This window comes from Simochromis diagramma, unplaced genomic scaffold, assembly GCF_900408965.1.
Source record: "Simochromis diagramma unplaced genomic scaffold, fSimDia1.1 OVJJ01000197.1, whole genome shotgun sequence".
NCBI classification, from domain to species: domain Eukaryota; kingdom Metazoa; phylum Chordata; class Actinopteri; order Cichliformes; family Cichlidae; genus Simochromis; species Simochromis diagramma.
Genome location: NW_024386935.1, coordinates 348,961 through 376,845, shown reverse-complemented (window position 1 = coordinate 376,845; position 27,885 = coordinate 348,961). Strand labels below are relative to the sequence as shown.

The window sequence follows — 27,885 nt, the reverse complement described above, 5'->3', positions numbered from 1 at the left end:
ATAAATGCATTTTTGGTTTTGTTATTTTTTTTAATGTGGTTTATGACTTCCAGAAGCTTGTCTATCACAGGAGCTATGTGGGAAACAAATTAATGTTTATTACCAAAGCAAATTAGGGATGTGGCGGTGTGAAGACTTTTCATGGAAAAATGTATTGAAAGATTGAATCAAAGATACTTACTGCTGTTGGATGTGTTGCTGTATGTAATGTGGCCGCACAAACTGCGGGGCTGGCTTGACAGTTAGTTTCATCTGGCCCATGTTGTTAGATGGAGAGGGGCCAGAGCCATAACCATTAGGAGGCACTTGCTGAGGTATTGGCCGCTGGGGTACCACACTGTGTACATTGGTGTTGCCAGAAGTGTGTCCATTAGTATGACCAGTGGTGTGCCCACTTGTGTGACCAGTGTTGTGCCCGTTGGTGGGTCCGTTCCCAGGCCGCGGTGGAAAGGAGTGTGTGGGTACAGTCTTCTGTTCGCATGCCTTCCCCTCTGAGCCAGGTTTGCAGACACAGTGCTGAGGCCTGAGGCACATTCCTCCATTATGGCACTGAGGGATGCAGTTGGCTAGGACACCACATGAAGTCCAGGGTACAGAGAAAGAGGAAAACAGAAAGACAGATTGAGAATAAGTGATGATAGAAAGATGTCACCCATACAAAAAAGGAACATCAAAGCATATGGATATAACAGACTTGGATTTTCTTCATTTTAAATGTACTTCTATTGTTCAGAGATTCTGTAAAGCATTTAAACGTCTCTGCTCAGTGTTAGTATAGACAGCGGTTACACATGGCAAACGGTTCAGTTAGAGCTGCCTCTTGTCTTAATTATATATTCTCAGAGTTTTTACGGCAATTTATGAATCCAGTTAGAAAAAATAATTCCAGAACCAATGTATTTATTATGCACGCAGCTGCTATAGGAAACCCAAAACATCACCCCTACAGTAGGACTGGTGAACAGGTCACTACATATCTATTCTGACAATGCATTGAGGGGCACAGTTTGACACAGTAGTCCAGGAGTGAACGCTGAAATGTTTTTGTTCCTCTCTTTTAGTCTCTTTATAATTAAGCAAATGTATCCTTGCTTGCTTGCTTGCAAATGTATCCCCCCAAATTAATTTTATTTGACCCATTATTTCTTTATTTAGCCTATGCTTTGCCTTAAGATGGACTCTCAGTTCATAAACTGTCTGAAACAAGTCATCTTATGACTCTTACCCTGTCATGAAGCATGGGCCTGAGAAACACAGGACAGACAAAATGCACCTTTTAATAAAGTTGTGGAAACAGTCCAAGAAGTACAAAACCCACAAGGCAAAGGAACCCAGGCTTTACCAGGAACTCGTACGCGCAGATGCTGAGACAAACACTGAGGAGAAAACACCTCTATACACTCAGGCAGGTATGGGAAGTGGAAGGGAACACAGCTGGGTAACAAAACACGGGTGATAATAATAAGACAACAGGAAGAACAAAGAAAAAAAATGTGAGAAACAGCATTTGGCCTAAACTGTTGCTAACAGTGATTATTTTGACTACATAAATGTCCTGCACATATAATGTGCTTTTCAGTATCCCAAGTGAAATACACATTACATGCACATTTGGTTTGTATTAGCAATTTTCTGTGATACCAACGAATTTGACCCATGAACATGCTTTTAAATTAATTTGTTTCAAATTACTTTTTAAGTGGATTTTTTTTGTATTTCCTCTTTCTAACTGAGAAACCATTATTCCAAAAACAAGGTACTAGGGGTGCAACGATACTTGTATCGATATTGAACCGTTCGATACAGTGCTTTCGGTTCGGTACGCATATGTATCGAACAATACAAAATTTGTAATTTATTTTATCAACTTTCCTTCTGACGATGCTGTCTGTGTTGAGCGCTCAGTGAATCTGCGTTCGACTACTCCGCCTAGGCTGCACTGTCGAGCGCAGATCCACTGAGCGCTCAACACAGGCCGTATCCCAATTCAGGGTCTGCAGCCTTAAAGTACGCATTTCAAGACCGATTACGTCACAGCGGCGCGCCGAAGGCTGTCCCAATTCAAAGGCTGCTCGAAATGCGGCCCTGAAATGAGTCCTTCATTTCCCTGAATTTTAAGGCTGTGGCAGTGTAGACTTCGTGGCCCAACATATCCCAGAATGCATAGCGCGGCGGTGGGTGTGGATAATTTTGCCGAAAAAAACGGCGAATGAGGGGTGGCCGAAGAGTAAACTTTAAGTAAGTACTGAATATTATGTCACTTATTTATGTGCAAATGTTTAATAACGAAGAACATTAAAACATTCCTGTTGGCCACATGTCGGCAAAGTTATGTGACATTAGTGACGTTTGTACTAACTTGGTTTTAAAGCCTTTACTTTAAAATATACTCCGTTCAATAGCTGACTTTAATCTTACAGAGAATGATCAAAGCTCATGTAGAAGCAAACAAACAAATGAACAAAAGATTTTCTCCTTCATTTCTGTCAAACAAAGCTGTATAACACAACGTTTCCAGCTGTTAGTATCATGGTTGCTAGGCAACCTGGGCAGCGCAACGGAGGCTAGACCGTCCCATTTCACAAGCCTCTCACTTCCGGCCTTAGCGGTCTTTAAGTATGCGGCCCTTGAGGATCGTTGAGGCTGCGTACTTTAAGGCTGCAGAATCTGAATTGGGATACAGCCACAGACAGCATCGTCAGAAGGAAGAGCGCAGGGCAAGCTAGCGAGACAGAAGTTAAGCTCTCCTTGCAACATGGCAAATTGAACCTCCCCCACCCTCATTCAGATCTGGCGTTTGGAATTATTTTGGTTTTCATGTGACGTGTGACCCTGAAGTAAAACAGTATGTTGGATGTGCCACGCAATGCTCAATTACATGGGTGGGAACTAGTGTGTCAGCGCAGTTAGCTCGTTAACGTGTTGGCCGTCTAGCCCCACGCACGGGGCGATCAGGGGTAGCTCGTCAACGGAAATTTGCCGTGTTGTGGCGTTAATGTCATTTCAACGAGATTAACGCTGACAGCACTAGTGGGAACACAACGAATATGACTGCACATTTACTCCGACATCATCCTAGTGCAAAGACAAGTGGAAGCAGACAAAAACAACATGCATGCTACAAACTTTACCAGAGTCATTTAGACAGCCGTTAGCACATGATTCTCCTTATGGGGACCTGATATGTTTAATATTGTGGCGAGCTCAGACAAGGAGGAGACGGAGGTGTCGTTTGGTCTTGCTTCCCGTGAGCTTGCCAGGGAGCACAGCCGTTTATTGACATCTGCAGCAGAACTCTGCCGCTAGCTAACTGCTCAGCGCGGCAACCGCACAGCAACAACAACAACAACAACACACAAGGCGCCCTCTGACCCCGGAAGGACACACCGTCGCAGCGAGAGGGCGTCACCCATCACTATGGCAACATAAACAAAACATAACTGTACAAACAGAACCCCGAACAGCCCTGACCCGCTACAATATGCTGCTGAGAATATAGCCCAGAAGAAGCGGATAGTATAGCTTTTATTTTGGAAAGAGCCATTTCTCTGTAATAAACTCTTTTCCAAAGATGAGTGATTCCTCAATCAGATACAGGGCTCGCAAAATCGCTAGCCCGACGTCCTGGGGCTAGCGATTTTTCCAGTCGGGCTACCAAAATCTATCTCTGCCCTGCCCGTCGGGCTATTGTAGGAAGGAAAAATATATGTCAATGCTTTTGCATTCTTTCGGAAATGTAGCTGGGTAATTATGTCATTGGCATCGGTGAGCCACTGTCAATATGTGACATATTGAAGTCGCGTTTGAATTTGCGCTTGTTTTTTGCTTTCACTTTGCAATCGTGCGAACTGTGTATAGAGAGCGACAGCACTGATTGGTGAGTGATGATAATTTGCGCACCAATTCCTCTGACATCGTCTTATTAATCGTTAGCTTACTATGCAAACATGACAAGTGAAATCTCCCGCAGCAAGCTTAAACATGTGAGAGGTTGATCGCGCAGAGAATCGCTGACCATTATGTGAGTGCATGTGTAAAAGCAGCAGGATATATATTTTAGTTCTGCTGAGCCAAATAAGACAGGTCAGGGTGAAGAAGTGACAGCCAAAGAAAACCACAAAACAGAAAAGTTATGACAAATCAAACTATATGGCAAAAAGAAAGTGCAGCTTTATGGTTTCATGGACAAAATAATTTCTGTGGCTGCAATATGACGAGCTATATAACCGGGGCTGCACATAAGTGGTCCGCAGGTGCGCATTCGCTGTCAAATTAAAAAAAAACGCGCACAAGATAAGAAGTTGCAACACGTGTTTGCATACATAGGATTTTCTGGAGGAGGACAGACATTTGTTTAGAACTCTTAAAGATGTCGAAGAAGCTCCTTTAAGCAATTACTGTGATGTTCCTCCACCTCCAAAGAAATGTCAGGAGTCCGAACCACAAAAGAAGCGCGTATTCTTGGAAAAGTGGTTGCAGGAGGTGAGCTGGCTTCAAACAAATGATGAACGCACAGAGATGTGGTGCGGAATGTGCCGTGAAAATCCCACTCTAGCGGACAAAAACAGTGCTTTTTATATCGACGCAAATGCGCGTTGCAACTTCTTATCTGGTGCGCGTCTTTTATTTTGACAGCGAATGCGCACATGCGGACCACTTATGTGCACCCGTGTAAATAACATAATGTTCTGCCGGGTGTGTTGTTGGTTTTCCCTCGATTTCTGAGTCGACAAGCGCCTTTGTTACTGGGACCAGTCATTTTAAGAAAGGCCCCATTAGAACCCATGAGAAATGCAAGAAACGCATTATTGCTCAGTCTGCAATATCTTTCCCAGAACAAACACCAATTGCAAATAACATACTAAAAATAAACCTGAAAAATCTGTTTAGAACAGCGTACTATGTTGCAAAGAGTGAACTACCACTGGCAAAATTTAGCAGTCTTTGCAAACTTCAAAAAGCAAATGGCCTCGATCTTTGTTCCACTTGCCTCTTACCCGTGACTTCAGTGGAAATTTCAAATTCAGGATCTGACACAGACTGATTCATGTCCTACACAGTTCTTACAAGTTCATAGAAATTTCTGTTCAATTAGAACCAAGTATTTGAGTTGATGATTGTAATTTTTATACAATGTTGTAATTTGTGTTTCAACCATTTTTTGATTAATGTTTTGTTTCCTTTACAATATTATACTTTAATGTATAATATTGTAAAGGAAACAAAACATCAATCAAAAAATTGCTCTCTTTTTTATTCGGGCTACTTAAACTTATTTTGGGCTACCAAAAACTGAAGAGTCCCTGCCCGAAGGGCTACTGGGGATTTTGAAATTTTGAGAGCCCTGAGATTTTTTTTTTTTTTTTTTTTTTTTTAATTACTTTTGTTTCAGCAACATTACATTTAAAAACTGCACTTTTGAGTTAGAATATATATTTATAATTTTAATAAATGACAAATTAAAAAGGCATGAACATTTTTTTTGTATCGAAAAAATATCGAACCGTGACACCAAAGTATCGAACTGAACCGAACCGTGAATTTTGTGTATCGTTGCACCCCTACAAGGTACATATCAAACTGGGAATTCTGTGTAAAGGCATGTATCCAAAACTACAAAATCAAAAGCACTTGAGCATACCACAGAACATGTGGGTACATCTGACCAGCTGTTAATGTGAAATGTCACTTAACAATTGATATTTTCAGGAGACAGTTTAGAAATACTTTTCGTCTATATACTTGACCTAATTATGAAATTGTAAGTGTGTGTGTGTGTGTGTGTGTGTGTGTGTGTGTGTGTGTGTGTGTGTGTGTGTGTGTGTGTGTGTGTGTGCTTGCTTAAAGGTCTTTGTGTGTGTTTATAAAGGAGACCAGCCAAAAGCATGTAATTAGACAAGGCACTATTCTTGCTGAGCAGATGATAGGGGCATCCATCTATCAACTACAAAGCCAGTCTCACAGGCAGCATAGCAGAAGTTTACATACTGTACTCAAACACACATGCACATACATGCATAGATATGTTTGGATAAACCATACAAAGGAAACTGACTGAAGATAAGCCACACATCTGGACCTCCATCTGACTATTCACTGCCCAACTTAAAAAGAAAACCTTAGTTCCACATTCTAACCCTAAACTAAATAACTTTAATTAAATTCTGTCTATAAAGTCAAAAATTCTACTGCTTCTTTGTGTGTGTGTGTGTGTGTGTGTGTGTGTGTCAGCAGCAGGAGAAATGACTCAGAAAGAGTCCCTCTTTTTCTCCCCATGGGCCCTGAGGGTGTGTCACCTCCTCACTAAGCTTGTTAGACTAATTGGCAGTTTTGAGGTTGGTGAAAATGATTAATGAAAGGAAACTAAATGATGGCTGAAAGACATCTCCTGCAACAAGGACAACATACACCCTGTGTGGTCATCCACATGGCTCACGACAATGCTAATATACTGAGTGAGATCTGTACACATTTCCTCCTCACATGATGGATATGATGCAGTTTCACTGATGACATACAGTTTGAAGTCGCTTTTTTGGGAATACTTTGTTACACTTTCTACATTGTTCAGCCGTGCAACAGCAAGCACTCTTTTGCTTTCACCCTCACAAACCGTCTGAAAAGCTCCAATGCAAGTTAGTAATGCAAGTCCCCCCTTATGGTCACCCCTTGTGGAAGGATTTAAAATTGTCTTTCACAACACTGGACAGCCACACCCCAAACTTAATTAAATGCAAGACTTACTTTTAGCTGCAATGAACGAGACTGTTATTTTAAAATCAACAGATTGTTCTGTGATCAAGCTCTGATCATCTGTACATATACTGATTACTTCAACACTCTTATTTTAGCCCTAACACTAAAAAAGTTAAAGTTGAAAGATGTACCGTTTTAGGTTAAGCACAAACTTTAGCAGCACTGAAATGCACTAAATCCAGGATATCCACAATACATTTATACTCCAACAACCACAGCCCAAAGAAGTGTGGACTCCCTTTCACCATATAATATCAGTCGAGTTACACCCATCTTCTATAAAGTGATTACCTCACAGATTACATCATTGCTGTCCTTTCTCCCCTGAAGCTGAATTATGTTAGTATTTTGAAACAACCCCACAGTTAATTTTCCAGTTTGGGTGAAGCTTTTTGCTTTCTTTTCTGACTAGCATAAATAGTTTTCATTCCCCCCACCCCTCACTGGCCTGGAGCAAAGGCTGCCATCTGTTCTGCAAATAGTTTTCTCTCTCGCTCTTTCTCTGAGGTCAGCTACATGAGAGCAGCGGTCTGTGACAAGAGTGACGGAATAAGTGATGGTAATTTACTCGTTAGCTGGGGACAGGAAATAGTCATGCTGATGTCCTCACCCTTTTGATCAAACCACGCTGGGCCTGGTGTTCAGAGAGCCCCTTCATATCCTCGCCGGGGTCTGTAAGAGTAGAAATTATTCGTTGTGTGTGCTGCTGTTTTCATGTTGTATGGTTTCAAGGTGAGAGGCAGAAACTGTGAGGCATAATGACTTTCTTTGTGTCTCTGCCTTGATGCAGGAACTACAAATTCCCAAGTGAAAAAAAAAAAAATGCTGAGATTTTATGGGTAAGTGCTAGAGCCTGTTTAACCTTGTATGTGGCTGGGACAGATGTTCACTGAATTCAGAAGCAGGTAGCAGTGGAAAGATATGACATCGATATATGAGATATTGAATTCCACATTATCTGAGTCACTGCTGGCCCTCAAATTCAGATTAGCTCAGATAAGAGTGTCTGCTGAGAATCTATTGGCCTCTCTAATCCCCATCTTTCTGGTGGCCAACAATAACACTAAAGAATCCCTGTTATATTAACAATCCGAATAAGTCAGCGTAATGCACTAAATGCACTTTGGTTTGATGTAACACTAACAGAAAGCAATTCTAACCTACAGCTGTTTAGTGGGTGTTGATAGCCATGTTACCATGTGAACAAAGCCAGCTAGGGATCTCTGGGTACAAATGGTGGTTGTACCCTAATCGCTCAACATTGTGCTATACAGAATCCTGACAGTACGAAAACACACAAGCTTTTCTAGGAATCCCCTGCAGGTGTCTGTCTTAGAAGATACACTTGAGAACATAAGGATTCAGTGCAGTCAGATCAAAGTGCTACCACAATAAGTTTAATTCTGTGTCATAAGACATTGGGCCAGTATACAAACCTAAAAGTCAGGTGTGTATTGCAAATCAGCTATCTAGGCAGATCGCTCACACGAACTTAATGTGTAATGTGACATGTTCGAAAGACAGCCTTCAAAAATTTCCTGACATGATTCTTCTGAAAATGTTACAAATTCACGCGTAAAAACAGCCTTGCTCATCAGGTCAGGTCAGTCATTTCTGGTAACAAAGGGTTTCGTTTTTGCTGAAACTGAAATCCTGCAGGTTCACAAACATAAATGGTTGTTTGGTCTGAAACAGGATAAACACAACGTGCTAGCTAATACTGTCAGATTAGCTACATCTTTGCTTACACATAGACTTGTCAAAAACACAAAGTAATTCTACATGCATGTTTCAAGAGCACCATATAATGAACATTCAACACAGAAGGAACAGTCACTTTACTTTTTCAAGCAGATGCAAGATCAATATGCTTCTTGGGAAAAGGCAAAGATATTCGTAAAGCTAAGGAACAATTCATTAGCTCTTGGCTGACTTGTACTTGTAGGCTGCCCTCTGCTAGGTACAATTACCAATATATTAATATCAAAATTTAGAAAATAGGGATCAGAGAATATGCCAAATGGCACATGAAATATTCCATAAGTTAAAACAGCACTCTTTCTGTTAAAAGCTAAAGTTATCCCATATGACAAGTGAACCTTATCAGGGGACCAGTTCCTCCTACCCAGGATAGAGTTACCAGTGCCAACCCGTGGATCTTAAGGGAGAGCACCTGATTGCAAGGTCTTAGCCCAATGGAGGAGACATAAGCTTGCTCTCCTATAGGCCCATCACCTGCACGGGGGGCCGGAAGAGGCTTTGGTTGCAAAGCATTTCAAGAGGCAGTCAAAGGCGGAGGTCCTGGTGGTGCATGAGGTCGAGAGACACTGATCAGATACAGTCAGGCTCACCTCAATGCACAGTTTGGAGTCTGGTGGAGAGAGGCTGGACTGTTCCAATCTGGAGTTGCCCTCGTTAAGAAGCAGGGGGCATGGGTGGGTATTTTTGTATACCCCAGTTCGCTGAGTGTATGTTTGGGTTTTTTCCAGTGGATGAAGCTGCTAGAGCAGTTAGCTGCTACTGCGATTGAAAGCAGAAATGGGAATAAAAAATGACAAATTGAAAGCCCTTCCATCAGTGGGAAGAAGAAATCACCTGTGTGAAAAGACCTGAAAACACTCCTCATTTCCATGACTGTGGACTGCCCACTGCAGTGGTGCTTGTGAGATACTCCTCAATAAATATAGGAAGAGTGAATAGAGGGTAATGGCTAAAATAGTTATTTATACATTTTAAATAAAAAAAACATTTTATCTTGATCTTTGTAAATATCTAATATGTCTTAATTGAAATAAAACACCACTTATTTTTTCTTACCGTGAAGCCACAAGCAATCAGTATGCATTAACAGAACAAGTATTTATGAGAGGGAACACAACAGTTAATACCAAGATGCTGCTGCTACAAATTCTCTACTGCTACTTTCTTCATGCCTGAAATCAAAATGCAGTAAAGTGATGCTGTGACATTCCTAATAAAGTATTGTGTTGCAATCAGTCAATTAGAATTTATACTGCAATCAAGACCTACAATTCTTCTTAACTGTTTTCTCAACCCTTTCCATTAAAATAAAAACACAATGACAAATGAAGAAAAATGTTCACCCCAAGATTTTATTTTAACAGGGCCCCATTTATTCTGGGCATTCGGACATGTTGCACTCTGTAATAGGCAATAGAAACATGACAACAGATACATTTCATTTTAACCTGCTATCAGCATACTTTAACAAAAAGTCAAGTACCCACTATTTACCCTCATGTCTGGCTGCTATCTTCCAGAAAGTAAACTAAGCAGTTCTAAAATTTTGCAAAGCTATTTTCTGAATGAGGTAATCGTAACATGTTTACTTCAAGCAGACTTGACAAAGCACTATTCTGCCCTGCAATTCAATAATCGGCAGACATTTGTTTTCATCCAGAGAGGAAGACTAATCGGAATGTCTCCTGATAATTCCGCCTGAATCAGATGATTCCTGTGTAGCAGAATCACATGTTGTCAGCCACGAATGCCAAAGAGACAAAGAGAAACACTGCTCTGCAGCAGTAACTAAATACCCAACATTCGTGTTTGTCCAATTTCTGTCACTTATTGGAAGCAAGGAAGAACACAAGGAACTGACTGATAATTATTGGGGTTACATGGTTGTTTGGTGGCTTCTTTAATGTATAGCATCATTTTTTTTTTTAAATTGAACTTTCTTGACTCTTACAGTTGCCTCAGTTGGATGGTGGAAGGATTTTCCACTAAAAAATAAAATTGAAGAACAAATTTCTTAGATTATCTGACTAATAAGTCATGGCATCTTCCCTTCCATTAATAACATCAACAGTGTCCCTAAAGAACAGAGTCTCTCAGTAAGAACAACAAAACAAGGAATCGTAGCTTCAGATATTATAATATATAATATAATAATAATATTTTTAGTAGTAACATTGTTAGATAGCAAGCAAGCTAAGGTTAGCCAGCTTCCTGCCTACTAAGAAGGGACGGGGATCCAAACCTGAACGGTCTTTTTTATGGCTAGTATTAGCTAACACTAGTGTGCCTGCTAACACTGATAAATTCCAAGCACAGAAAATTACAATCTTGAGTAGATAACATCAGATAATATAACAAAACTCTTAGGGAAGATGTGACATGTCTGGGTTTCTAACACTACCTTATGTCTGAGTGGGGTTTGTCAGACAAATTTGCCAGCAGATAGGAACTATGATAGTAATTTATGTTAGTATCAGTGTTGATTTTAACTGACAGGCAACCAAAACAAAGCTAACGTTACACTAGCTTTGTAAAGTAATACGCAATGGGGTTAGCTGTAGTTAACCACATAAACGTATCCAGCTTTGGTAGCTTTGTTGCATCTAAGTCTGTTTTGTTGAGTATACAGTGCACACTCAGGTGTACCTACAATGATCACCCTGTTTTTGTAAGACACCTGGCATACAGTAGTTATAGTTTTGCCAGATTAAAATGCATAGCAGTCTTCCATATGTCATCATTGATTTAACCAATGCTAACTTGCTCAAGGTAGGTGAGCAAACACAAACATCAAAAACAGAATGCTGACTTTCATTCAGCAAACAGCCAAAAGTGTTAATAGTAACACTTTTCTAAGCATTCACAGAGCTTCTTTGTCATGTCAACATGAAATAACTCCATTTACATGACATAAATAGTCCTGCTCAGAATATGAAAGGAGAGGAGAAGCCTCCAAATGAAAATTAAGCCATAATTTAAAAGAAAGGTGCGTAATACCTTCATACATTACAGGCTGTATTCAGCCACAGAGTAGTAAGCAGATCCAGAGGCGACACTTTAAATGTCACACGTTTTACTGTGTGGTTGCTTTGGGGGTGGGAGGGCATTTGCATAATGTTTTCGCCCTATCTGCCATATGAATGAGAATGTGAAGCTACGATCTAAAGAGCGACCCTCCTCTCTGAACCCAACCCTACTGGCCACAAATAAACTGTGGCTGTTGCACAAGGCATGCACAGCTATAAAAAATATTGATTCAGCTGGTGCAAACTATTTAAACCATGTATTTAATACATGGGAATTGTATTCCACAGTTGCTCCAAATCTAAAAGAAGGAAATTTATGCCTCACAGCCTATCTCAGTATAGAAACGGAGAAAAAATACAGCAAAACAAATCACTACTTACCAACTACAATATCCTGCACAGGCAGAAAAACATTAAAGTTTGCTTTGAGGTGGGTATTATCAATCCAAAGATAAACTATTGCTTTGTCAATTGCATCATAACTTCAGCATGTGATTATGAGACCTCCTATGAACAGATTACAGAGACTGCATACCAAACCACCAGAGGAATGTCCCCTATTGGTCATTGTGCTGTGGGTTTGCAGTGTTTCCTGTGCCTGTATAAACAAAAGCAGTCTCTCCACCCACATGCTGCAACTCTTCAAGTCCAAGCTGATATGAGCTGTTAAGCCCAACGCAGACACATCACTGGCAGGCAAACAAATTGTATCCTTTTGATGGGAATAAAAGCAGTAAAAAAAAAAAAATTTAAAGACTGGCACTAAAGAGACGGTAACATCAACATCCCTCATCTTGGCCATACCCCTTTACCACCATGCAGTGCAGGGCAGCGAGTCGCCTGCTTCTTCTGGGTACGGTGCGAGTGGCTATCTGGGCCTATTAATACAGTATTTTTGCAGTATTTCTTTTATACAAAACAGAAAAGCTGCCAGCTCAATGAGATACTAGGAGAAGAAGACCAAGAGGTCCTTAAAACCATCAAGGACTACAGATTTTATGGATATAAGATTGTTGTTTTTAATATCAACATCACAGCACACTGAACAAATAGAAATAATAACACTGTGACAGTTCCAAATGATTAGAATATATTTTCTAGTGCCTTTAAAAGGGATCCTGAACTGCTCCCATATCTCCTTCTATTCAGTCTCAGTGAGGTGGTATAATCACAGAAGCTTTTTTTTTCTGAAAAGACCTCAACAACCTGCCTGAGATAGGGACTCAAAGATTCTGGGAAAAACGAATTTAAGTCTCTCGTAGCAATTACCTTTTTAATGTTATTTTTTCATCTTTATCCATCTCATAATCAAGTTAGGACTGCAATGAGTCCTCTTAGTTTTATTCAAGCTAAAGTCAACCTTCAAATTTTCCTCATAGTTACTTGAAATTTTAACTAATAAAAAAGCAATAACATGATTTTTAAAAACTCATCATTAATGTTTTGGCTATCACCAAAAACGATACTTTTTTCCCTCAAAGTAACTGTATCAAAAGAGGGGATCCATCCAACCATTCTCTTCTGCTTATCCTTTTCAGGGTCACGGGAGTGTGATGTGCTATTGTCAGAAGGTGTGCTGTGCCTCCCAGCACAGCCTCAAGAGCATCATAGAGCTGTTTTTAACCCATTACAAGGACTGTTATCTGCTCCTTTGTGCAAGAAGGAATGTTTTGAACCCTGTCCTTACAAATTTTTCTTCTAACAGGCGACTGGTGTGAATCCAATCAGAAACCGACTTCATGAGGGTGTCCTGCAGCCCTCTTGTAGGCCCTGTGCTCCCTGCCCGGGACGGTAGAGCAAGACTGGCATTGGACATGAAACACCAGAGTTGGCAGGTCCACCACCCTGTGCTTTTTACAGATGAGAACAGGCTCACCCTGAGCACATGTGTAAGATATGAAAAGGTGTGGAGAAAGTTATGCTGCCTGCAGCATCATTCAGCATGACTGGTTTGGTGGTGGGTCAGTGACGCTCTGGGGAGGCATCTCCACTGAGAGCAACAAAGACCTCTACAGGCTAGTCAACGGCACCCTGACTGCCATTACATATTAAGATAAAATCCTGGGACCCAGGGTCAAACCTTACGCTAGTGCAGTAGGTCCTGGTTTCCTCCTGGTGTATGAAAATGCCTTGTCTCATGTGGCATGAGAATGCAGGCAGTTCCTGGAGGATTAAGGAAGTGATGCCATGGTCTGGTCCCATGCTCATCTTACCTAAATCCAACGGAAGATGTTTTGGGTGTCTTTGAATTCAGCCCTCTGTAGGTTGATCATTTTCATCAGACAATTTGTGTTTGGTATCCTTTCACTCCTTTCACATTACTTAGTCTGTATCAGTATAGATATCCAGCATGATTGTTTCCCCATTAAGATCTGATCTGATTTTTATGTTTTTTAACAGTGTTTGGGCACAAACAGCCCAAACACTGTGGATGGGTCTGGTTCAGTCATTTTAATTAGCAAAGGGGAAGCAGATGGATTTGGGTAGATCCACATCCACAATCAACAAAGGTTAGCATCAGTCTCTCTGACACAGGCAACCAGGACGTGTTGCATCCAACTTGGGTTTGTTTTGTGTGGCAGCTGTGAAGTTAAATGCAGAAGTTTTCCAACAAGAGTCCACAAAACAATACAGACAATACAAAGTTCTCTTTACAGCAACTCTCTTCTACATTTACACCAGCATTTTGTCTCATTATAGTTAATCTCTCTGTGCTGTCAAGCGTCATTTGTACAGAACCCTCCACAATGTTTAGGACAAAGATGTAATTTTTGTGGCTTTGACTTTCAGCTTTAATTCAAGGGGTTTTAAAATATTTTTGCCTGAACTGTTTAAGAATTACACCAATTTTTATAAACAATTGCCCATTTTCATTGGTTCAAAATTAACAGCACAACTGACTAAGCAGCAGTTTCATGACAAACAAAGCAGGAATAATATTAGTTGATTCAAAGTGTTGTATTTTATAGCGGTTTTATAGCTTTTTACTGTATTTTTTAATGCAATTTAAAATAAAAGACTCAAAGAGATGTTAGTGAGAGATGTCATCACAAGGCTGAAAAACCCAAATAGACCTATAAGAGAGAGTAAAAACTTTAGAAGTGGCCAAGTCAACAATCTAGTGCATTGTGGAAAAAATGAATAAATGCATTGCAAAGGCCTGAAAGAAGACACACAGAAGACAGAAGTGCATGACGAACAATTATTTCCCTGGTTATAAAAAAAAACAAAAAACTTTTAACCAAGTCAAGAAAGCTCATGAGGAGGCACGTGTACCGGAGTCTACAATCACGAGATGAGCAGAAATACAGAGGCTTACAACAAGGTGCAAACTACTGGTTACATCCAGAACTGAAAGGTCAGATTAGACTTCAACCGTAAAACATTTAAGAGCCGTCAGAGTTCTGTAAAAAAAAAAAAAAAAAAAAGTAGAACAAAACCAGGCGACTAGTGTTCATCAATGGTGTCCATGTGCTGTAGACTTGAGGCACTGGCTGCAAAGTCAATTTAACCCTTTCTCACATTGCGGTCACTACAGTGGACAGCTATTCAAAGGCAGTTTTCTTGTCTTTGTGTCAGTGTTGATGGTATACTTGCAGATAAACCACTACATATGTCACTCCATACTCTGCCATCGGCTGGTCGTTTAATGTTACTATAGATGTATGACGTGTTTCATTGTAATTATTGTTATTTAACCCTTTCATGCATGAATTATGATAACCTCAATCAGGATTTTTTCTTAAGTATTTTATTAATCTTTTCATGCCTAAAGATTAATAGAAATACTTAAGAAAAAAAATCCTGATTGCGGTTGTTATAAATTCTCAACTCAGCATGTCACGTAAGGCCATTTGTCACATGCTGCCTACGTCTCACCATTAAGCACAACTGCTCTTTAAACATCTGGACCACAGCAATGCTGGCTGCTGATAGAAGAACTTTCCCATTTTAGAGGCCTAAAGATAGTTTTAGGTTGGTTGGTATTAGGAAGTTTGTGGGGAAATTGTGGCATTAGTCACAAGTTCATCAGCCAGGAGAGTGTGGTTTGCCTCCCACTTGGACCTTTGTGTTATGCTCTTGGTTTTGCTTTTTCCCCACTTATTGATTAGTTTCTATTTATTTATATATTTTTTATTTTGCTTTAACTTGCTTTTTAGTTTTAGGCACTAACAAATAGTTGTAGGCACTTAAAGGTCAGGGTTAAGAAAAGGGTTAGGGACCACAGCCCCCCACAACAGTAGCATTGCACTTTGAAAAATGATGAGTTGTCAAAGCTTCATAGGTAATCCACTGCTGCCAAAAGACACGTTGTCTGTTTTGTCAAAAAGCAGACGCTTTGACAGTATGTTTTAAAGGAAGCCAGAGGCAAACACAGGGAGAGCCGTTCAACGGGACCACGTGGCGATGCTCTACAGAGAAAACAACCTTCTTTCCCAACTACAACTGATGGGCACAACACTGGAGAAAAGCTGTTTACTTCCTGAATAGCAAGTGAGTTACCCAAATAAGAAAACAGCCTGAACAATGTTTCTGAGCCAAGAGACACAGTCCATTTCAAATCTGTTTCTCTTTCACTCTGACTCATGTTCTCCCCAGTTGGACGGTACAATAATAACCTCCTCATGACTCTGCAGACAGCAATTTAAAAATGTAAAACATCCAGACACTACGACTCATTCACAAGACGCATGTTCTCCTTGGGAAAAGAATTAAACGAGAAGCCGGCAGATAAAAGATGGAGAGGATTGCAGAGGAAAAACAATGCATGGATGGATGGAAACAATAATGGGAGCTGCTGCAACTGACTGCTAGCGATATGGGAAAAAAATACAAGGCACACTGTTAACTGGGAGATCTTCCTCGCTACCACCAAGTACTTGCTCATCAGGCAGTGGTTTCGATTTCTTTCCTGGCCACGTTCCTCGACCACACAATTGTTTATACCATAAAAGCACCAAATGAGGGAATATCTTTTAGAATAATGGTATTATTTTACGCCAGAGCTCCATTTAATCAAAGAATCCATGTCAAGATACCCTGAAGCTTTTCTGGTGACTTTTTCTAACACTGCAAACGAGTATATTTTCATAACTCTGAGTATACGTAGGAAAAACACCCTTTATATTGTCTTTGCTTTAAAATGTTGCCCATCTGTAGTTCATCTACACAATGCCCATCTACATAATTACAGAATTACATAATTACATCAGTTTTTGCTTTGTTAAGTATCCCATTTTTGTGAAAGAAAATGATTTTAGAACTTCTGCAGGAGCCGAACCAGAAGAAGAATGAGAGACAGTTGCAACAGCATCTAGTGCTCTTACGTAGCCTGGAGTAGCAGTTTTAATGTAAAGGTGCTGTTGTGCTGAAAGGTGTTCAGTGCAAACTTACGCATCGTGCACCGCTGTGATCCCTGAGATTTACTCCAGCCGTGACAGCACTGCCCTCCACAGACATTCACCCTGCAAACACCAAACAAGAAAAGGCAGATAAAACAACTAGAACCATAGAAAGCCAGTTAACGTACATGCTGGCACATAACTTGATGCTATCCCAGCATCACCTCTTTTTCTACATTCTTGCACCTAAACACGTGTGTAATTTGGCAGTCTGGTCTCGTCTTCAAATTTCTTCAGCGTCAGATTTAAATAAAGAAATGGAACATATTAATCTTTATTTGAATTTTTAACACCTAAAAGTTTGATCTTCATGCACATGTTCCATCATAGTTAGGCAGACGTTTTCCAGACTTGAATGCTCACAGAGGGCTTGAGATGTGGTTTGGCCTCGTGACATTAAGTATGACTGGAAAGGCAAGATTTGTCTGTAAAACAGTGTTTATTGTGGTAAGTTTGTTACACTTAAAAAGCGAACTGGAATCTTAAAGAGATTCACACAGACTTGGTTAAGTCAAACTGTAGGAACTGGATCAGCTAGAATTTCCAACAAACATCATCAACAAAGAGAGTGGTTAGGTGATGAAGTTAGTCTTAACCTCTTGAGGAGTTTGAGACACATGGCAGAAGCTTGTAAGACACGGGTCTGTTCAAAACAGAATCAAACTGCACTGAGCCATATATATTTGACAGCTGTAATTTCATACACAGATGAATTACTATTCACCCTTTGAGGTGCAAGTCTTGACTGACGATAAGTAATCCTTACCCTAAAGCTATTAGGGTTTTAAAGAAAAATAAAAAAGACATTTTAGGAAAAAAACTGCAATAATTTCATAGAAAAAAACTCACGTTTTTTGTGTTTTATAACGTTTTAAATGTACGTGTCATAACTAATGCTGACTTTAAACTTATAGGAACTCAGAGATAGACAGGAGATAGACACCATATCTCTGTTCTATCATCACAGACGATATGACATAGCAGGACAATAAGATTGCACAAGCTAACTGCCATAGTAACAAATTGAGTGTATTAATTAACAATGATGTTTTCACTACCTTAACTGCTACTTTCAGATATTTGGACCAGACTACAGTAATTCTATGAACAGAAGAAATGAGGCCAACAAATGGCACAACTCTGATCTCTTTACTGTGAAGGAACATTTCCAAAGTCAGTCAGTCTTCTAGGCTGTTTACATCCCTCTCTCTGCTAACTAACTGCATACATCATCTTGCTGTAACTGACGACTATCCTGCAACTAGGAAATAATTTGTACTTCCTGACCTCGCTTTCTGTCATTTGGGGAAAATGTATTTGAACCTGTTGACATCAATGCAACAATTTGTTGGGAGAGAGTGAGATAGTGTGTTTGCTCAGGGATGACGTGGCAGAAAGGGCCCAAAAAATATCTGCACTGAGGTCACTCCAGTCTATGAGTGTGCAGTGTCGATCTTTGTTTTTTGTTTTTTTTACTGAAAATCACACAATTACGTCAATACCAATAAAACACCTGATGAGGTTTATTTGCTTGTTGTGTATTATGTGAAGGCGACATGTCTTTTTTTATTTTGCAAGTGTATTCATTAGTTTTCTCCTTGGCAATGGAGAGTCTTTTCCAGCTGACTGCGTTAGCAGTTCTGCGGGAATCCCAGAGGAGGCATGGAGGAGACGCTGGGATTTCAGAGCAAGAGCAGTTCCCGTGACAGTCATGGGGTAACTCTTCACTGATAACTCGTCTCTAGTATCCAGGGAAGAGATACCAGATGACATGGAGAGTGCAGCTTCAGTGCTGAAGGAAACTGTCAAGAAGGTGTTCGATATATCCTCTGGACAGAGAAACGAGGACAAGAAGAGGTGGTAGTGGAATGAAGAAGTGTAGGAAAGTATCCAAATTAAATGATTAGGAAAAAAAGTGGGGAGATGAAGAAAGTAGACAAGAGAACTGGGAGGGTAGGTATATGCCAAAGAGAGAGTTTTAAAGACAGATGGAAAGATGAACATTTAAGGAATAGAGATAGTCAAGGTAGATGAGTTAAATTACCCAGAGGTTAAAAGAGTGCAGGCAGGGTGGAGTGGGCCAAGACGAGTCTCAGCTGATTTTTGACATAAGGACAGCAGCAAAGGGGAACAGGAAGATTTACAAGATGGTAATGAGACCTGTTGTTATGTATGTTTTGGAGTTGGTGGCACTGACAAAACAACAGGAGGCCAAGCTGGAGGTGGTAGAGTTGAAGATGTTAAGATTTCCTTTGTGAGTGAGTGGAAGCGACAGGATTAGATACGAGTACATCAGATGAACAGCTCAGGTTCAGCAAAGTTAAACAGGAGAGGGTTTGGAATGAGGGGTATACTGGTTATACTGGACAAGAATTTTGAAGATGGAAGTGCCAGGCAGGAGAAAAAAGGAAGATCTCAGAGGATGTAGTGGAGGAGGACATACAGAGGGCTGTGTGGCAGAGGAGTCACGGGGATAGGATGAGATGGAGGTTTGTGATCTCTTATTCTTTTTTCACACTCTTTTCCCTCCTCTGAGGGAGACGTAGCCATCGAGGACAGCAGAGGGTTTTTAAGTTCAGCTGAAAAGTCCCGACCCATTCACACATACTGCCAGTGCTGTTTTGCCTTGCATCACATTGTCAGTGATTGCAGACTAATGTGTGTGAAAACTATAACCACTCTTTGCAGTAATTGACCCCAGAGAATGGGGGAGGGGTTTTCATGCGCTCTTAAGAAGCTCCAACATGTGAGTCAGCTCTGAAAGAGCTCTGCTTAAGCATTAGTCTATTCTTCCCCATAATTTAGTCAAAAACAGTTTTCAAATCTATCAACACACACTCATGTATAGCACAGGAACAAGGCGTTCACCAGGAAAAGCATGCTGTAAATTATAACTGCAGGAACAGAAACACACTTACAGACTTATTTTGTAACCAAATCAGGTTATGGAGACACTTCGTACTTTGACACACACTTGCAGCCTTGTGTATTCTGGTAAAAATTCAGACTCTTTTCCTTTTGGTAGGGGTGACAGAAATTCACAGCTGAATTTTATTCACTGATTACACATCCCAACATTTTGCCAGGCCACAGAGTGAGCAGCTGAAGCCAGGCAGCGAGACCACACACAGACTGGTGGATTTGTGTTCCCGTACTGGTCGCTTTCCCTCTTTTCATTCTAACCAAAGATTCCTGAGGACACAACTAAACTACTCTACATGTTTAAGCCAACAAACAAACAGATTGAAATCAGCTCCTTCAGCCACTGGTCTGCAGTTTTAATGACTCATGCTTGGCTGGAAACACGCAAGCTTAACGTTGTAGGTTACTCTGCATGTATTTGTGCAACGTTTTGTTGTTTAATTCACAGATCTGCTTTTCAAACTGTGGTTTGACTTTACTGATTACCTGAAGTTCAGTTCACACACCAAGCTGCTGGAATGCACGCAGAATGTGGTTTTGGCAGTGTCCTGTTAAAAGTCCTTCCCTGAAAGAGACACTGTACAGATGGCAGCATCTGTCCTAATAACCCCCAAACCATCAATACCACCATAGAAGATGGATATTTTACACTGATAACAACTTCCAGTTACCTCTAATTTTCTGCCTGTTGTCTAAAGATCCTCCAGTGCTGATTTTCATTCTTGTCCTTTGCACATAAAGATTTCTTCAGTTTCACTAAAAGACATGAAATCCCTAAACGCTTTTCAGTTTTATGTTGTTTGCACTTACAATCTTTCACAGAGTGGTGATCAGAGATGGGCAGTAACGCGTTACTTGTAAAGCATTACCGCGTTACTGTAATCCGATTACTTTTTTCAAGCAACGAGTAAAGTAAGGGATTACTATTGCAAAAACGGTAATTAGATTACCGTTACTTTGCCGTAGGAACGCTGCGTTACTGTGTTACTAAGACCGTGATTTCTTTGCGAGAACGTCTCATGACAGTGACGTAAGCAAGCGCGACATTCGTGACAACAGCTGTGTGCAGATCAACAATGGATCACATATCGATTGTGGGAGAGAGTATGAGCGTGCAGCGTTTAAAGCGTGGAAGTACTGACCTTACTTTGAGTTTGATTCCATAAAAAGTGACAAAAACATTAGTGTCCGTTGTGCGTGGGAAGAAAACTTCTTTTTACAGCGAAAAAAACCCCCTAAACTTCCAAGCAAGCACCGAGTAGCTACGACGTAATGGGAAACTCACAGAGAAACTCGCAGATTCTTCAACTGACCGCTGCAGCACACCTACACCAGGGTAAACCTCCGCCTACCGTAGTCCTGCTTTACAGGTGAAAGTAGAGCAACAGGACCGCTAGTCTGTGACTTTATTTATTTTCTGCTGTGTTTTACTTGCATCTATTTGAAAGAGTGAGTGTAAACACAAAAAATATTTTATTTTATGTGCTGGAATGTGCAGAAAATAGGTTTAAATGTTAAACTAATTTCTTCCAGTCAGAGAATGTTGCATATAATTAAATATTTGCTTGATGCATAAAGTTAAAAGGTTAAAACTAATAAAACAAGTTTTAAAAAGAGACTTTTCCATTTGATTACGTTTTGTATGATGCAGAAATGGATGAATGCAGAAATGCAGAAAAAGTAGAATTGGGCTGAAAGATCTATCGCTTTATCACCTCTTCAGGTTGTAAATCGTGTTTTTAAAAAGTAACTAAGTAATTAATTACTTTTGAAAATAAGTAATCAGTAAAGTAACGGGATTACTTTTTTGGGGCGGTAATCAGTAATTAGTTACTGATTACTTTTTTCAAGTAACTTGACCAACACTGGTGGTGATACCCTTGCAAACTGTTTTCTGAAAGACTGGATGAATTATCTTTTTACAGCCAGTAAAAACCTGCTGCTGGAAGGCTATTGCAGGGGCCCAGGCTTGAATTTGCCCTGGGCTTCCCGTGTGTTGGTTCCCCTGCACTCCCTCCCTGCTTTCCCGTCTGTTCTACTGTCCTGTCCAAAATAAAGCCATGTTTAGTGCAACCTGTTGCTAGCTTCAACGTCAAAAGAGGGACATTTGTTTTTTTCACCACTGTGGATCCTGTCACTCTCACCAAGTGACAGCCGGGACAGACTCCAACCCCCTGCTACCCTGTACTGGATGGATGTTCTTACAGGTTAATTTGTCACTCATTTTGTGTGTTGTAGTAAAAAATGTTAAGATTTGGTACTACACTCTAGAGATCAATTTCATTTCAATTCAAATCAGTTCAATGTTATTTATATAACAGCAAATCACAATAACAGTGGCCTCAAAGTGCTTTCTAAGGTCAAGACCCTACAATATCCTGGTACTCGGTGAATAACAAGAACACTGTCCTTTGGAAAATAAGATACAGACCACATCCAGGTCCCATTTAGATGGCACTACTTAAAAATCCCCACACAGAAATGGGCAGGGTCTACATAAATGTATGAACATTTTGTTGTTCATGCTAAATCAGCCCCAGGAGTCAACCATTAAAAGGCCATCAGTCATGGTACAGACTAATTAGACCCAGTCCACAAAGACCCACAGTTTTATCCGGACAAAGAATGACAACAATATGAGGTATTATGAGAAGCACATCCAAGGGCACAACTCCCCTTGCTCACTAGCAAAGTCCAATCAGAACAGATGTTGGCAGACATGAATACAGCATGGAAAGTGAGCGCTCAGGTTTCACTGACAGTAATCTTAGAAGCACCTGGGTATAAAATCAAGAATGGATGATGAGAACGCTCCGACATGGAGAAGAAGCCTGGAAGCCAGAATCACGAGATTCTGATGAGAATCAAAATGAGAGACGGGTCCTGAATGAATAAGAGGTACAACAAGTTGTACAAAAAGGCAGACCCAGCTAGAACTGAAACTGAGCAACACTGGAAGAATATCTGTGAGAAAGGCATTACACACGACCAACACAAAGTGCTTGGTGGACCTAGGAGCAGACCACAGCAACCTCCCAGAACAAGAAGTGGTCAACATCACAATAGCAGACATCCGACAAAGAGACTCCAGATCAACACCAGGGCACAGCTCAGAAGGGCAATGGAAGTAATTGCAGTGTGTCAAAGCACCAGTAATTGGTTGATAGAGCAATACAGCAGAACTTTAACACCTGATTTGAATTGGCTCCAAGAAACCCTACGACTCAATGCCCTGCTCGTGGATCCTGGAGAGCTTGTGTTAAAAACATTCATCAGGTGTTCAGTGGAACTGTGGAAAACAACACTGATTCCAAGGCACACAAGTCACCATCAAGCTTGGAATATATACACTTGATGGTGACTTGATGGCCCACTGCTGTTCTGCATAGAACTAAGCCAGCTCATCACTAAGAGTGGATACAGAGGTAGGCATCATGTAGTGGCCATCAGCCACCTCCTGTACCTATAGGTACCTGTATAGGTATCCCCTTAGAAGGACTGTTTACTAGAGAGCCACCAAGTGTATTTCTTTTAACCAAATCCAATTTCCAATTTTTTGCTGACTGTGTGAATAGTGATTTTTGTAGATTCTGAGTTTTTCTCTAAGAACTCTAATTGACGGCATATACAAACAAAAAACAACTTTTCATTAATATGAAATATAATTTTCATTAAAAAAAAAATTCAACTTTGCATTTTATTTCTCCTAAACAGCAGTAGGTCACAGGATCTTCCCTCACTAATAAAAAACTGAAAATCTATTTCTCTGGTACTGGGAGGAGCTACAAATAGTTACCTGTGAAGGTGACTGTACATCCACTATGAGCTCATATAGTTAACCTTACAAAACAATACCAGGAACAACAGATTTATATCACAAAACAAATGTCCATTACTTACATCAGGACCTTTTCTCTTTTTCACTGGTCTCCAAATATTTCTGAATAACTGCTTTGATTTTTTGCTCATAATAAGACTGCTAGCTTGTGGCTTCTGGCCTTCATGGTTAGCAGATCTCAAACCCACTGAAACCTCATGGAGGCTGTAGCAGGTCACCTATGAATGTACAAGTTGTGAAAAGCACTTTGAATGTTCATATAGAGTAGAAAAGCGCTTTATAAGAACGAGTTCATTTACCGTTTTCAAATAGTAATTAAGAAATTGCCTCTATGTCTCTACCACCATCAAAACATCACATGAAGGAAAAGACTTGTAAGAGAAACTTGGAGTGTCAATACTAAGATACAGCAAATGGACTGGTTCTCATACAGTATTGGGCTTTTCTAGTCTACCTGAGCACTCACTTTACTACATGCCTTAGTCACACATTCACTTCTTTCTATGCTTAAATGCTTTCTATCTAACATTTACACTCCAGTGGATGTATCAGAAAGCAACGGATATTTGGCCTGCAGAGCAGCCTGGGATCAAACCACCAACCTGCTCTACCTCCTCAGCTACAGCCACCCCAAGTAGCATTGAATCTGCTCTTGCAGCACATGCTCAACACCATACAAACATGTATGTTCATTGTACCTTTAGTTGTGTCAGTTTTATACTGAAAAACAATTACTACAAAATTGCTTTGTGATTCTGTTGGAATACTGCATCATTAGTGCAGGCAGGCTGAGAAGTCGAACTCAGCCACAATCTCAGATCTCTATGCGAGTCCACATTCAGTGTTTGCTCAGCTGATACCCTTCTACAACTGGTAAATCTCATAGTGCATGCTATTTAGGCAGCTTTAGCCTGGCCATAGTTGCTTTGAATAGACCTAAAATGTGGAAAACGACACTGGACACAACACTGGGTGGGGCAACAGAAAGAGAGGCCACCTACTGGTGGCTGACAATGTTGACTTGACTATATTTTTCATGACCTGTAACAAAAAAGTTTCTTTTATGTGTCATAAATAGCAATACACAGTAACTATGACTGACATGGACATATTCAAGTCTACATTAACAAATTCAGAAATAACTTAAAACTACAGCCAGAAAACAGTATTTTTTTATTGCCAAAATGTTGTTGCAGGATGTAGAAAAGCATTAAGCTTGAATAAATGTACAAAAATTGTGAGGATTGCTTATATTTCTAAGATGGGAACAGACCAGTACACAGAGGTTCCCAACAGCCAGGGCTAAGCTTGGTTGTAGCCTCAATATTCGCTTTAGAATCTGCTTTCCAACAACAAAAAAAGCTCTGGTTCTAGAACCAGGCTATCACATGGATCACATTTTCCATGTATTTATCCCGCATTAAAAGCTGCACAGGAACAAAGAAACAAGAAGATACCTTTGTGCTGTTTTCCTGTGAGTTCTTCTTGGAATATTTCCTCATCCAGCAGTCATTATGAGTCTCAAAGTTTTGATGTCTGAGGTTCACTTTAGGGAATCAACTAAGGATTCACAGTAAAAAATCACGCATCAAACGCCAAAGTGTGAATGGCCCCACAGGAAATTTGATTTGGTTTATGTTAGTATAAAAGTGTTGTTTTTTTTGTTTTTAACCATTAGTGAGGTGAGTGTTAGTCTGCACATCAGCTGCATAGTTTTACAGACACTGCTTTTACATAAGCCAGTATACAAGTGAAGTAACAAAATACAATTGTTGTGGGACTGCACAACAAAATTGCAATTTACATCTCCAAGTACACTAGGACCAGATCTGCTATATTATAGTATCAATTTAATTAAATGATAATTAATTTTAGACTGGTCAAGCATACAACATGTGTATCATTTAGTGTAGAGAGAGAAAAAACTAGTAATGTTAGATATAATATTATTGTATATGTTATATATGTTCTATATATTATTCTTTAACCTACACAGTGTGTGTGTGTTGTTGGGGGGAACACAGTGCGAAAGTAACAGCTTATTTGATCATGGACAGCAAAAAGAGGGATTTCCAAATCCAGATTATCCAGACTACATTTTTACGACTTGGTCATGGAGCTAATCAAGTGAGAAACACTGAAAGATATAAAAATATTTTAATAATTACTAATCTGGTCTCCATCAGTGCCACCTGCTGAGAGATGACTCAGTTAACATGTGTAATATTGTGTGACACAGTCGGCTTATTTATTTTAGAGTTTAGTCATTTAAACTGGAAGTCATTATGTTCTTAGAGAGGCCTAACTGAGAATGTGTGTTGGTGTTGAGGTGGGTCAGTCAGTGAGTCTGTGGTGGGTGGGGCTTCGGTTTGAGTCCCCTGACAAACTTGGCCCCGAGAACCTCAAGCAAACTTTCTCGGGTGCTTGTAGACTCCCCCCCTGACGTCACGTCTGGAGCAGCTGCTCGCGCTGCTGACACCGTTCACCTCCAACGGAGAACTTTTTGAGTTCTCGGCTCTCCCTGGCTCAAGTCAACACAGGCTGAAGAAACCCGCTGCAGCCCGCACAGCCTCGCGCTACAGGCAGACAGAGGAGGGCGACGGGCTCGTCTACAGCCGAGGAACACTTCAACGTTACAATTTCTCTTTAATTTGTCAGGGCTAAGTTAGCTCATTCTGATGGTGGAATTCCGTACTACAAAAATATGTTGAGAATACACACGTTTTTCTTACTCGTAAGAAGTGAGGATTTTTTTTTTTACAGACAGAATCTGGACCCTTTTCCCCCCTTGCAAACTTATCTTTACTTCTTCATTTGGTGTGATATGGCTCGGATATATTTGTTTTTTTCCTTTCCTTTGGGATGTTTCTCTCTCACGCTTTGTGTGTCACCGGAGCGGAGCAGACCAGAGCGGCTTCAGGAGCTGTACGTACTGCAGCCCGGGCCGGGGCCCGGGACGCCGGAGCCAACGGCGGGGTGCGAGTCAGCTCCATCTCAGTCTTCACGCCGCTGTCGGGCAACCGCACACGTATAATGTGGAGCTCACAGCCAACTTTGGCGGCCAGGCCGGAGCCGCAGGATGGGGAAGCAGAGCGGCGTCAGCCCCGCCAGCGCAGCAGCAGCAGCAGCCGGCAGTCCGCAGGAACAGAGCCAGAAGGCCTCCTGAAGCTGTCCGGGTAGAGGCTGGCACCGTGTCAAGAGGGAAACAGGGTTTGCTAGCGGGGAATGGATTTCATACTTTTTGTAAACTTTTATGTTAAAGCAAATAGTTTAGAAAGCAGAAAAACGAGACACCTATAGGTTATATTACAGCGCTATCTGAATGGTAGGCATAACTTTATGTGCAATTGTGCATGAAGCGGCTCTCTCCTGCGCACAGGAGCACACCGCAATCATCAGGTGCTGACTTTTGTTTGACGCTATCAGGAGCTGACAGTGTTTTTTTGAGTTTGGTTGCTCTCTTAATGCGCAGGTCAAACATCGTCTAACCCGCCTAATGGACCAAGAAGGCCAGTGGATTAAATGATTACCGATGTTGCCCAATAAAATTAGCTGGCTAACACACGACCTTCAGACAGCGACAGATAACAGTAACTGAGACTATTCCAGAGTTAGAATGTGACTGAATCGTGCTGCACTTTGTTACTCAAGTGTAGGCCTGCGTTGTTGCAAAGGCTTAGTATCCTCTTGGAAATCCACACAGGTTGTTTTTTCTTCCAGTCATGCCTTGTTAGGCCCCCTCTTCAGGGTGAAGTTGACTGACCCTGGTCCTGTTAGTTTGCTTTACCCGCAAACAGCAGACAAGTTGCACTTTCCCATCTTATTGGCAGCGACCCATATAATTCTTGTGACTCTTAATCAAGGTTGTTATTGAAAACAATACTAAATAAGAACAAAGTGTGTCTTAGCTACACTAGACCTACTCATTTGTATAATGTTTAATAGGTCACACAGTTTAAATGAATTTCAGGTAAGTTGTAGTACAGTATTTATCCACAGTAATTGTATTTGGTGGTATGGCACTCTTCATTGACTTGCCTGCATTACAACTGAATATCTGGATTGCATCCAAGGAGAAGAGCATAGCACAGAACAGAGCAGGCACCACTTACAACAGTGAGGACACTGATTAGGTCGAACCAGCAGGAAATGGAAGAGGGGGTTGGAAAGTGGCTTGCAC

At 40.7% G+C, this 27,885-nt stretch overlaps 1 protein-coding gene across 6 annotated transcripts in view; it reads right to left on the bottom strand.

Annotated features, from left to right (window-relative positions):
- The window catches only part of ltbp1 (latent transforming growth factor beta binding protein 1), a 127,545-nt gene extending 109,893 nt beyond the window's left edge, over positions 1-17,652 (bottom strand). For 3 of the 6 annotated variants that reach the window (XM_040037152.1, XM_040037153.1, XM_040037154.1), the window contains exons 1-2: positions 16,938-17,652; positions 182-566 (exon numbers count right to left, since the gene is read on the bottom strand). In XM_040037152.1, the coding sequence (XP_039893086.1) occupies positions 182-566; positions 16,938-16,941 (389 nt within the window). In that variant the 5' untranslated portion in view covers positions 16,942-17,652. Of the gene's footprint in view, positions 1-181; positions 567-7,366; positions 7,429-16,937 lie in introns of those variants that run through there. The other 3 variants (XM_040037156.1, XM_040037157.1, XM_040037155.1) reach the window with 2 other exon arrangements.
- Positions 17,653-27,885: the final 10,233 nt, after the last annotated feature.